Genomic DNA, 12,485 nt, shown 5'->3' on the forward strand with positions numbered 1-12,485 from the left:
GTACTGTAGTTCTGGTCTTCTCTGGTCTGGTCTTCATTTTTGGTCAGATTAATGAGCCTCATGAGCAGAAGAACACTTGTAAGACTTTAGACTGGTACTGTAGTTCTGGTCTTCTCTGGTCTGGTCTTCATTTTTGGTCAGATTAATGAGCTTTAGTGAGCAGGAGAACACGTGTAAGACTTTAGACTGGTACTGTAGTTCTGGTCTTCTCTGGTCTGGTCTTCATTTTTGATCAGATTAATGAGCTTTAGTGAGCAGAAGAACACGTGTAAGACTTTAGACTGGTACTGTAGTTCTGGTCTCCTCTGGTCTGGTCTTCATTTTTGGTCAGATTAATGAGCTTTAGTGAGCAGGAGAACACATGTAAGACTTTAGAGTGGTACTGTAGTTCTGGTCTTTTCTGGTCTGGTCTTCATTTTTGATCAGATTAATGAGCCTCATGAGCAGAAGAACACGTGTAAGACTTTAGACTGGTACTGTAGTTCTGGTCTTTTCTGGTCTGGTCTTCATTTTTGGTCAGATTAATGAGCTTTAGTGAGCAGAAGAACACGTGTAAGACTTTAGACTGGTACTGTAGTTCTGGTCTTCTCTGGTCTGGTCTTCATTTTTGGTCAGATTAATGAGCTTTAGTGAGCAGAAGAACACGTGTAACACTTTAGACTGGTACTGTAGTTCTGGTCTTCTCTGGCCTGGTCTTCATTTTTGATCAGATAAATGAGCTTTAGTGAGCAGAAGAACACGTGTAAGGCTTTAGACTGGTACTGTAGTTCTGGTCTTCTCTGGTCTGGTCTTCATTTTTGGTCAGATTAATGAGCCTCATGAGCAGAAGAACACGTGTAAGACTTTAGACTGGTACTGTAGTTCTGGTCTTCTCTGGTCTGGTCTTCATTTTTGGTCAGATTAATGAGCTTTAGTGAGCAGGAGAACACGTGTAAGACTTTAGACTGGTACTGTAGTTCTGGTCTTCTCTGGTCTAGTCTTCATTTTTTAAAAGATTAATGAGCTTTAGTGAGCAGAAGAACACGTGTAAGACTTTAGACTGGTACTGTAGTTCTGGTCTTCTCTGATCTGGTCTTCATTTTTGGTCAGATTAATGAGCCTCATGAGCAGAAGAACACGTGTAAGACTTTAGACTGGTACTGTAGTTCTGGTCTTCTCTGATCTGGTCTTCATTTTTGGTCAGATTAATGAGCCTCATGAGCAGAAGAACACTTGTAAGACTTTAGACTGGTACTGTAGTTCTGGTCTTCTCTGGTCTGGTCTGGTCTTCATTTTTGGTCAGATTAATGAGCTTTAGTGAGCAGGAGAACACGTGTAAGACTTTAGACTGGTACTGTAGTTCTGGTCTTCTCTGGTCTGGTCTTCATTTTTGATCAGATTAATGAGCTTTAGTGAGCAGAAGAACACGTGTAAGACTTTAGACTGGTACTGTAGTTCTGGTCTCCTCTGGTCTGGTCTTCATTTTTGGTCATATTAATGAGCTTTAGTGAGCAGGAGAACACATGTAAGACTTTAGAGTGGTACTGTAGTTCTGGTCTTTTCTGGTCTGGTCTTCATTTTTGATCAGATTAATGAGCTTTAGTGAGCAGGAGAACACGTGTAAGACTTTAGACTGGTACTGTAGTTCTGGTCTTCTCTGGTCTGGTCTTCATTTTTGGTCAGATTAATGAGCTTTAGTGAGCAGAAGAACACGTGTAGGGCTTTAGACTGGTACTGTAGTTCAGGTCTTCTCTGGTCTGGTCTTCATTTTTGATCAGATTAATGAGCCTCATGAGCAGAAGAACACTTGTAAGACTTTAGACTGGTACTGTAGTTCTGGTCTTTTCTGGTCTGGTCTTCATTTTTGATCAGATTAATGAGCTTTAGTGAGCAGAAGAACACGTGTAAGACTTTAGACTGGTACTGTAGTTCTGGTCTTCTCTGGCCTGGTTTTCATTTTTGATCAGATTAATGAGCCTCATGAGCAGAAGAACACGTGTAAGACTTTAGACTGGTACTGTAGTTCTGGTCTTCTCTGGTCTGGTCTTCATTTTTGATCAGATTAATGAGCTTTAGTGAGCAGAAGAACACGTGTAGGGCTTTAGACTGGTACTGTAGTTCTGGTCTTCTCTGGTCTGGTCTTCATTTTTGATCAGATTAATGAGCCTCATGAGCAGAAGAACACGTGTAAGACTTTAGACTGGTACTGTAGTTCTGGTCTTCTCTGGTCTGGTCTTCATTTTTGATCAGATTAATGAGCTTTAGTGAGCAGAAGAACACGTGTAGGGCTTTAGACTGGTACTGTAGTTCTGGTCTTCTCTGGTCTGGTCTTCATTTTTGATCAGATTAATGAGCCTCATGAGCAGAAGAACACGTGTAAGACTTTAGACTAGTACTGTAGTTCTGGTCTTCTCTGGCCTGGTCTTCATTTTTGATCAGATTAATGAGCCTCATGAGCAGAAGAACACGTGTAAGACTTTAGACTGGTACTGTAGTTCTGGTCTTCTCTGGTCTGGTCTTCATTTTTGGTCAGATTAATGAGCTTTAGTGAGCAGAAGAACACGTGTAAGACTTTAGACTGGTACTGTAGTTCTGGTCTTCTCTGGCCTGGTCTTCATTTTTGATCAGATTAATGAGCTTTAGTGAGCAGGAGAACACGTGTAAGACTTTAGACTGGTACTGTAGTTCTGGTCTTCTCTGGTCTGGTCTTCATTTTTGGTCAGATTAATGAGCTTTAGTGAGCAGGAGAACACGTGTAAGACTTTAGACTGGTACTGTAGTTCTGGTCTTCTCTGGCCTGGTCTTCATTTTTGATCAGATTAATGAGCTTTAGTGAGCAGGAGAACACGTGTAAGACTTTAGACTGGTACTGTAGTTCTGGTCTTCTCTGGCCTGGTCTTCATTTTTGATCAGATTAATGAGCTTTAGTGAGCAGGAGAACACGTGTAAGACTTTAGACTGGTACTGTAGTTCTGGTCTTCTCTGGTCTGGTCTTCATTTTTGGTCAGATTAATGAGCTTTAGTGAGCAGGAGAACACGTGTAAGACTTTAGACTGGTACTGTAGTTCTGGTCTTCTCTGGCCTGGTCTTCATTTTTGATCAGATTAATGAGCTTTAGTGAGCAGGAGAACACGTGTAAGACTTTAGACTGGTACTGTAGTTCTGGTCTTCTCTGGTCTGGTCTTCATTTTTGGTCAGATTAATGAGCTTTAGTGAGCAGAAGAACACGTGTAAGACTTTAGACTGGTACTGTAGTTCTGGTCTTCTCTGGCCTGGTCTTCATTTTTGATCAGATTAATGAGCTTTAGTGAGCAGGAGAACACGTGTAAGACTTTAGACTGGTACTGTAGTTCTGGTCTTCTCTGGCCTGGTCTTCATTTTTGGTCAGATTAATGAGCTTTAGTGAGCAGAAGAACACGTGTAAGACTTTAGACTGGTACTGTAGTTCTGGTCTTCTCTGGCCTGGTCTTCATTTTTGATCAGATTAATGAGCTTTAGTGAGCAGGAGAACACGTGTAAGACTTAAGACTGGTACTGTAGTTCTGGTCTTCTCTGGTCTGGTCTTCATTTTTGATCAGATTAATGAGCTTTAGTGAGCAGGAGAACACGTGTAAGACTTTAGACTGGTACTGTAGTTCTGGTCTTCTCTGGTCTGGTCTTCATTTTTGGTCAGATTAATGAGCTTTAGTGAGCAGAAGAACACGTGTAAGACTTTAGACTGGTACTGTAGTTCTGGTCTCCTCTGGTCTGGTCTTCATTTTTGATCCGATTAATGAGCTTTAGTGATCAGAAGAACACGTGTAAGACTTTAGACTGGTACTGTAGTTCTGGTCTCCTCTGGTCTGGTCTTCATTTTGATCCGATTAATGAGCTTTAGTGAGCAGAAGAACACGTGTAAGACTTTAGACTGGTACTGTAGTTCTGGTCTCCTCTGGTCTGGTCTTCATTTTTGATCAGATTAATGAGCTTTAGTGAGCAGAAGAACACGTGTAAGACTTTAGACTGGTACTGTAGTTCTGGTCTTCTCTGGTCTGGTCTTCATTTTTGATCAGATTAATGAGCTTTAGTGAGCAGAAGAACACGTGTAAGACTTTAGACTGGTACTGTAGTTCTGGTCTCCTCTGGTCTGGTCTTCATTTTTGGTCAGATTAATGAGCTTTAGTGAGCAGAAGAACACGTGTAAGACTTTAGACTGGTACTGTAGTTCTGGTCTTCTCTGGTCTGGTCTTCATTTTTGATCAGATTAATGAGCTTTAGTGAGCAGGAGAACACGTGTAAGACTTTAGACTGGTACTGTAGTTCTGGTCTCCTCTGGTCTGGTCTTCATTTTTGGTCAGATTAATGAGCTTTAGTGAGCAGAAGAACACGTGTAAGACTTTAGACTGGTACTGTAGTTCTGGTCTTCTCTGGTCTGGTCTTCATTTTTGATCAGATTAATGAGCTTTAGTGAGCAGGAGAACACGTGTAAGACTTTAGACTGGTACTGTAGTTCTGGTCTTCTCTGGTCTGGTCTTCATTTTTGGTCAGATTAATGAGCTTTAGTGAGCAGAAGAACACGTGTAAGACTTTAGACTGGTACTGTAGTTCTGGTCTTCTCTGGTCTGGTCTTCATTTTTGGTCAGATTAATGAGCTTTAGTGAGCAGAAGAACACGTGTAAGACTTTAGACTGGTACTGTAGTTCTGGTCTTCTCTGGTCTGGTCTTCATTTTTGGTCAGATTAATGAGCTTTAGTGAGCAGAAGAACACGTGTAAGACTTTAGACTGGTACTGTAGTTCTGGTCTTCTCTGGTCTGGTCTTCATTTTTGGTCAGATTAATGAGCTTTAGTGAGCAGAAGAACACGTGTAAGACTTTAGACTGGTACTGTAGTTCTGGTCTTCTCTGGTCTGGTCTTCATTTTTGATCAGATTAATGAGCTTTAGTGAGCAGAAGAACACGTGTAAGACTTTAGACTGGTACTGTAGTTCTGGTCTTCTCTGGTCTGGTCTTCATTTTTGGTCAGATTAATGAGCTTTAGTGAGCAGGAGAACACGTGTAAGACTTTAGACTGGTACTGTAGTTCTGGTCTTCTCTGGTCTGGTCTTCATTTTTGGTCAGATTAATGAGCTTTAGTGAGCAGAAGAACACGTGTAAGACTTTAGACTGGTACTGTAGTTCTGGTCTTCTCTGGTCTGGTCTTCATTTTTGGTCAGATTAATGAGCTTTAGTGAGCAGAAGAACACGTGTAAGACTTTAGACTGGTACTGTAGTTCTGGTCTTCTCTGGTCTGGTCTTCATTTTTGGTCAGATTAATGAGCTTTAGTGAGCAGAAGAACACGTGTAAGACTTTAGACTGGTACTGTAGTTCTGGTCTTCTCTGGTCTGGTCTTCATTTTTGGTCAGATTAATGAGCTTTAGTGAGCAGAAGAACACGTGTAAGACTTTAGACTGGTACTGTAGTTCTGGTCTTCTCTGGTCTGGTCTTCATTTTTGATCAGATTAATGAGCTTTAGTGAGCAGAAGAACACGTGTAAGACTTTAGACTGGTACTGTAGTTCTGGTCTTCTCTGGTCTGGTCTTCATTTTTGGTCAGATTAATGAGCTTTAGTGAGCAGGAGAACACGTGTAAGACTTTAGACTGGTACTGTAGTTCTGGTCTTCTCTGGTCTGGTCTTCATTTTTGATCAGATTAATGAGCTTTAGTGAGCAGAAGAACACGTGTAAGACTTTAGACTGGTACTGTAGTTCTGGTCTCCTCTGGTCTGGTCTTCATTTTTGATCAGATTAATGAGCTTTCATGAGCAGAAGAACACGTGTAAGGCTTTAGACTGGTACTGTAGTTCTGGTCTTCTCTGGTCTGGTTTTCAGAGGCCGTGGTGACGGAGGGCGGGGAGAACTTCAGCCAGGGCCAGAGGCAGCTCTTCTGTCTCGCTCGAGCCTTCGTGAGGAAGAGCAGCATCCTCATCATGGACGAGGCCACCGCATCCATAGACATGGCCACGGTGAGAACCAGAAAGAGTCATTCAGTGTCCCGTCTCCTGCACGCGCACTCAAAAAATGACTTGTTGAATTTACTCCAAAAAGATGTGCCAAGTGGTTGCACAAAACTATATTGAGCATTTTTTACATATAATAATTTAGTAATGTGAACAAAATAAATTCAAGTAAAACGGACAAAATGTATTTTAATGTAAATACAAACCATTTGAATTTGTCACCGTTACAATATTTATGTGCAGTTTACATAATAATGTTATGTTAAATTTATAAAAGTTTATTATGTAACAAACACATTTATCAATTTAATTTACCTTTAAACCTTTTAAATAGCAGCAAGCATATTTTTAGAAACAAAAGGCAAAAATAACTCAAATTTAATTGGGAGCAGGCATTCCATCCAATGAAATTGTGTATAAGAGCCCACAGCCTAAACACACACACACACACACACACACACACACACACACACACACACACACACACACACACACACACACACACACACACACACACACACACGCACACACACACACACACACACACACACTTCTGCTAAGCACAGAATTACAGTCCAACATAACTGAACACTAACATAAACAACATCATTCCCTTTACTGAAAAACACATACAATAACACTGTAATCAATAGATGTACTCTCCTAACAGTCCCATGCAAAGCATGCTGGGATCTACAGATCCACTGCCCAGTTAGTTGTCAGCACAAATATTTCATGTAGTTTTAATGCAAATGAATTGAGTAAACTTCAGTTTTAAATATTTTAGGATGATTGAACATAACTAAATTAAGTTTAGCGACAAAATTACACTGCAAAAAAAAAAAAAAGAGGCTTTTCTTACTTAGTATTTTTGTATTATTTCTAGTCAAAATTTCTTAAAATTCTTACATTTAACATCTAACATTTACTAGACGTAGTAAAATAATTGTCTTGACAACAACAATAACTCAAAATTAAAAGAGTTTTGGCTTAAAATAAGCAAAATAATCTGCCAGATAATCTAAAAAAGATTTTTTTAAAATAGGATTTTTTTTGCTTACCCCAGTAAGCAAAAAAAATCTTATTTTAAAAAAATCTTTTATTTTGAATAATTTCTTCCCCAAAACAATTACTTTTGCTTGTCTAGTATTTTATAATATTACTATTTTATTGTTTAAATTATAAATTAATATTAAATGCAATTAGTTGAAATGTTTTTTGACTTACTTCAGTTCATCTCTATGTAATTTCAAAATAACTTCTATTCTCTTTGAAATATAGTTAAAGTGTTGAAAAGTAGAAGTAAGAAACGCATTTTTTTTAATATATATATATATATATTTTTTTTTTGCAGTGTAGATATGTTTAAGAAAAGTGGACAGAATTTAAATGTGTCGCCTTTGGCTTGGATTGCTCAGTTGGGGACACTAAAATTTGTTGAAAGTAAACTAAATATTCATATAAAATTAATTCATTAGGTCTTATTTAATTCTATAAACTATAATACTGATCTGCCAACATTGTCTCTCTATGATAAATTAAAATAAGCTGATAACATCACTGCTTACTCCAGAACGACTGTACAGCCAAATCTAATTCTGCTGCAGTATTGTCCTGTTTAACACTGAAGCTGCTTTGACACAATCGGCGTTGGAAAAGCGCGATATAAATAAAGATGACTTAAAGGGCCTGGATCATTTTGGCACTGCTCTGCTCCCGCAGGAGAGTATCCTGCAGAAAGTGGTGATGACGGCGTTTGCGGACCGGACCGTGGTGACCATAGCAGTGAGTACAGACTCCTCTTTAATACTGTAAGCCATATGAATGAATGAATGAATGAATGAATGAATGAATGAATGAATGAATGAATGAATGAATGAATGAATGAATGAATGAATCTTTGTATTTAAGTGTCATGGACTCATGGTGCCCAGCCCACATGGACTTATATGACACTATCCAATCATTAGGAAAGATGACCATCACAATTGTATTATATTCATACAATAAGGGTGCCCTAGAATGAAACATGTAATTAACCTTGCCATAGTGAAATAACAAGAGTTAAGTGCATGGACATCACACACTGTGAGTCTCAAACACCATTGACTCCTCTTCAGTCTTGTTTGTGAAAAACACGACGGAGAAACAGGCTATTTTCAACATAACGCCAGCTGTGACGCAATCGCTGGGATCCTTAATATGTTCACCCCCAACCTTTGCATGTCAGCCCATGTTCATTTTCAGGCGTGACTGACGGAGCCGAATCATCAGTTCAGCAGATAATCAAGCGTCACGGGAGGATAGCGAGAACAGCAGATCATGAGCACACGTCATGTTCAGGCTGTGCAGGAGACATGAGGACTTTTCACAGATAAACAATGTCTACAGTCATGGTAGCCTGACAAGCCAGACTTAGATGCAGTACTCAAGTAAATTTACCTAATTATGTATAGTTTTAGAGAGATAAAATCCCCAGATTTTAAATTAAGCATAAGACTTGTAGCCTGACAAGCCTGACCCACATCAAGATGTTTGGTCTGGAAACTCACCATTGACGGCTCAATCCGAGCGGCGGATAAACGGTTGTCTGTCAAACTCCCTCTGCACGCGATAGGATAGCGCTACAACCAACCAGAGCAACGAAGGTGAAGCAGAGGTCGTTGACAGATTAAACATTCGCCGTATCCGGTCGGCTAAACTCTGAACACATCTTCCCTTCTTCAGAATGACTTCAGTGCCGTTCTTTGTTCTTTTCTCAGAGAAAAGCTTAACTCCAAGTCTTCCAGAGTCGTGGTCAAAGCTGATTCGAAAGACCGCCGTTCGCCCGTTTCTGTGTTTACTAGAAGCACGCAAACGCAACTCGGCCGTCGTCATTATGGCCCCGCCCACCGACTCTATACACGACGTGATTGGCCCGGCAAGAGTTAGGCGTTTACAGCTCAGAAGGGTATTGAGAGATGCTAGATGACACTCGCGGCAGATTAGATTTGCTGCCGCTAGGGTGAGTCTAGATTTCTAGGCTACGGTCATGGTTGATGTTTATTATAATTTGATACTGCAACAATTTAATTCAAAGTTGTTCGTTTGCTCGGCACATTTCACTGCGGAGAGTTTTTCTAACCTGCGGCAATATAGCAGGATTCTCTCAGCGTCTAAAACTGAAGAAAGGGCCGATTTCAACCATATTCCTGCCAGCAGTAAGTAGTGATTTTATCCACTTCTTGACTGTCGAACCCATTTCGGATTAAATGTAAAGTTTCTAAGTAAGATAACATTACGATAATATCCCATGTTGTCTAGATCTAACGCAAGATGCTAGTAAAATAACTATTAGAAACTCCAAGTACCACACATAACAGTTTGTCAAATGACAGGTTAATATTATTTCCTACCTGTGTTATCATAAAATACAACTGTAGATACGCATGTTGATCCCTTTTGACGGATTGAAATCTAAATTAGCCTATATTTAATCATTAACACATAACTCAGAAGCTAACTAACGTTACGTTTACTACTACTGTTTAGTTGCTTACAGAGCGGTCACTCGAGCCTTTAACATCACCTTCACCATCTAAGTTGAAACGATAGTCAATTGACAAGGCTTCTAGTCAATTTGTTAAATAGATATACATTTTTGAGAACTGAAGTATGATTATTTTGCAGCGGGTGAGTAGTAAACATGACACGGTCTATTTCGAGTGGCTTCTACATTCCTTTGTTTGGCTAAATAAATCGACTTTTAAATCAGTACTCTACTGTCAAACGGTAACGTTACTGTAAACAACATATTTACTCGCTACCCAGTTCAGTTTGTGATTCAAAGTTAAGAAGCTATCATTGTAAAATCATTGCCATGACGGATGGTATAGATGTGTTAGCGGTCATTGAGCGGTGCAGTGAAACAGCCAATCAGAGTAGAGCTCAACATTAATATTCATGACCGTTCCAAATAAGGCCAAAACAGAGCATCACATCCTCGGGACTAGGGCTGCACGTTTTCAAGTTTTTCATTAACCGTTAACCGAGGCCCTTAGCGGTTAATACTCAGTTAACCATAGTGTGCATCAGGGTTATTATTTTAAGTTTATTAATTTGACGACCGCCATCTCCGTAGTGAACGCGACTATAGAGAGAAATGCACATCATGGATTACCTAATCAGAGAGTAGCCTATTTCTTTTCGTTTTAAATTGTTAAAAGACATTTCAAGTTTCTTAAGATCTATTTCATGTCTGTGAGGCGTACGCTGAGTTTCGTTAAATTAGGATGAGATGCGCTCCAGTTCACGAGCAATGCGAGTGGCCGCGAGGGCGCCGTCATGATTAGGGTATGTAGTAAAATATGCGGCCGAGAATGATTCACACAGTGTTTGTCTCGCGCGGCTGAGCCTCTCCCGGCAGAGAGTTCAAGCATCTGTGGACTCGTCCCTTCAGCTCTGGCCATCTTCCTTTCAGTCCGCGATCAGCTTTTTTGTTTTCTTCATTACAGTTAAAGTAACGTCTGCTTTTCTCTAGTCATTCACAAGTTTCTCACTTCAAACTTTCTTTCTTCTGCTCCGTTATGTACAGCGCGCGCGGCTCCAGCTCTGCTTCTGCCCTAATGCGACTTATAGTCCAGTGCGACTTGTTATTTTCCTCTTCATGACGCATTTTTTGACTGATGCGACTCATAGCCTGAAAAATGCGGTAAGCACTGCATTGCAATACTTACATTTTGCCCCGTCACTCTCAATTTTAAAGTGCTCCCACGCTTGTACTTTTCTTTGCCCGCTTCATGTTAGAAAGCTGGTCATGACTTCTTCTTGTGGATATTACAAATGTCTGGGAGCGCTCTGGCGGTCTCTAGGGGTGCAATATATTACAACTAAATTCAAAGCACGTCATTGACGCCAACAGAGCAAAATGTTTCACTCGGTTACGCAATTGTTAACGGTTAATCGGTTAACCATGGGCACCCCTACTCGGGACAATTGGTTGTAAATGGACTTGGACAATTTTTGACCTTAAATAAGCCACATACCCTCGATTTAGAACAATTTAACAATTTTCAACTCATTCTAGGGCACATATAAAACAATATAATAAGCCACAACATCCTGACATAATCACAACTAAATGACCTCCTGCCAGGGTATGAAGTCTTTTGTTGTAATGTCCATCCCTTCTCAACAAATATTGTCATACAAAAAAATGTCATTTTTAAAAAACCAATACATAATTAACCAAAACAAATCCGTTTTTCTGTTGCATCATATTATACAAACCAATTCTTAAAGCTGCTGTCCGTAACTTTGTGTTCAAGATTTACAAAAATTACATAATGATATGGTACAACATTAATCCATTTTCCAAACCGTGTTTTTGTCCTACCCTGAATCATTATGGGACACTTATAAAAAGTGTATATATTGGGACTATTTCAGACCGGTCTGGTAGGAGCCGCTGCGGAGGAGCACAGTCCCTGCGTGATCCGCCATAGACATCAACAGAGAGAAGTAGCCGCTCCGGCTGCAATGTTCTTCCGCAAGACGCATACAGTTCTGTTTATTAACCACTAGAGCGCAAAAAGTTACAGACTGCAGCTTTAAATTATTATTAAGTGGGCAATAAAACATGAAATGCAATTCATCCTCCACCACACATAAATCACATACAGAACATAACCTGTCCTCCTCTGGGACTCATCCGCATCCCTCATATACCTGTGTTTGTGTGTGTGTGTGTGTGTGTGTGTGTGTGTGTGACAGCACCGCGTGCACACCATCCTGGGCTCAGACGCGGTGATCGTGATGAAACACGGTGCGATCGTGGAGTACGATGAGCCGGACGTGCTGCTGGAGCAGAAGGACAGCGTCTTCTCCGCGTTTGTCCGCGCCGACAAATAAACGCCGCCATCATGTAGATCCGGCTAGAGCTTTATGGCGGTGTATGATTTGTAGAATTTATTTCTTGTAAAATAATACAGTGATGAACGGCACAGTATTCTGTATCATTGGTGATCTGTAGCGAGACTCTTATTGTATATTTCTAATAAAATGCATATATATAAGTGTGCAAGTATGAATATTTTTAATAAAATGCATACATATATAATTGTTTTTTAATCTAATATGTGGTGTTTTATACATTTTGTTTTGGTTGAAACTATCATCAATATATTTTATTAGTTTTTTGTATTTGTAGTATTGGTTGTATTAATTTACATAATTATATTTTAATCTTTATTTATTTTAGTAATTTATTAATAACAATTTTTAAATTTAATATTTGTTAATTGTTTTATTAATTTATATACTTTTTTTACTCTCATTTAGTCATTTTGTATAATATTTTAGTCTAATATTTAGTATTTATTTTATTAATTTATATAAGATTTAATTTTTAATCTATTTATTTTAGTCATTAATAGCAAATCTATCTAATATGTGGTATTTGTTTTAATAACTTTTTTTAACAATTTATCTTTCATCTATTTTAGATAAATCTATTCTAGATCTATTTTATCTTTCATCTATTTATTTTGAATC

General features: G+C 39.2%; 1 protein-coding gene across 1 annotated transcript in view; it reads left to right on the forward strand.

The window, feature by feature from the left end:
* abcc8b (ATP-binding cassette, sub-family C (CFTR/MRP), member 8b) overlaps positions 1-11,991 on the forward strand; it is a 55,974-nt gene extending 43,983 nt beyond the window's left edge. The window contains exons 39-41 of the mRNA XM_067419269.1: positions 5,827-5,960; positions 7,677-7,739; positions 11,706-11,991. Of these exons, the coding sequence (XP_067275370.1) occupies positions 5,827-5,960; positions 7,677-7,739; positions 11,706-11,843 (335 nt within the window). The 3' untranslated portion in view covers positions 11,844-11,991. The remainder of the gene's footprint in view (positions 1-5,826; positions 5,961-7,676; positions 7,740-11,705) is intronic.
* Positions 11,992-12,485: the final 494 nt, after the last annotated feature.

The sequence above is a fragment of the Pseudorasbora parva genome, chromosome 16 (genome assembly GCF_024679245.1).
Source record: "Pseudorasbora parva isolate DD20220531a chromosome 16, ASM2467924v1, whole genome shotgun sequence".
NCBI classification, from domain to species: Eukaryota; Metazoa; Chordata; class Actinopteri; order Cypriniformes; family Gobionidae; genus Pseudorasbora; species Pseudorasbora parva.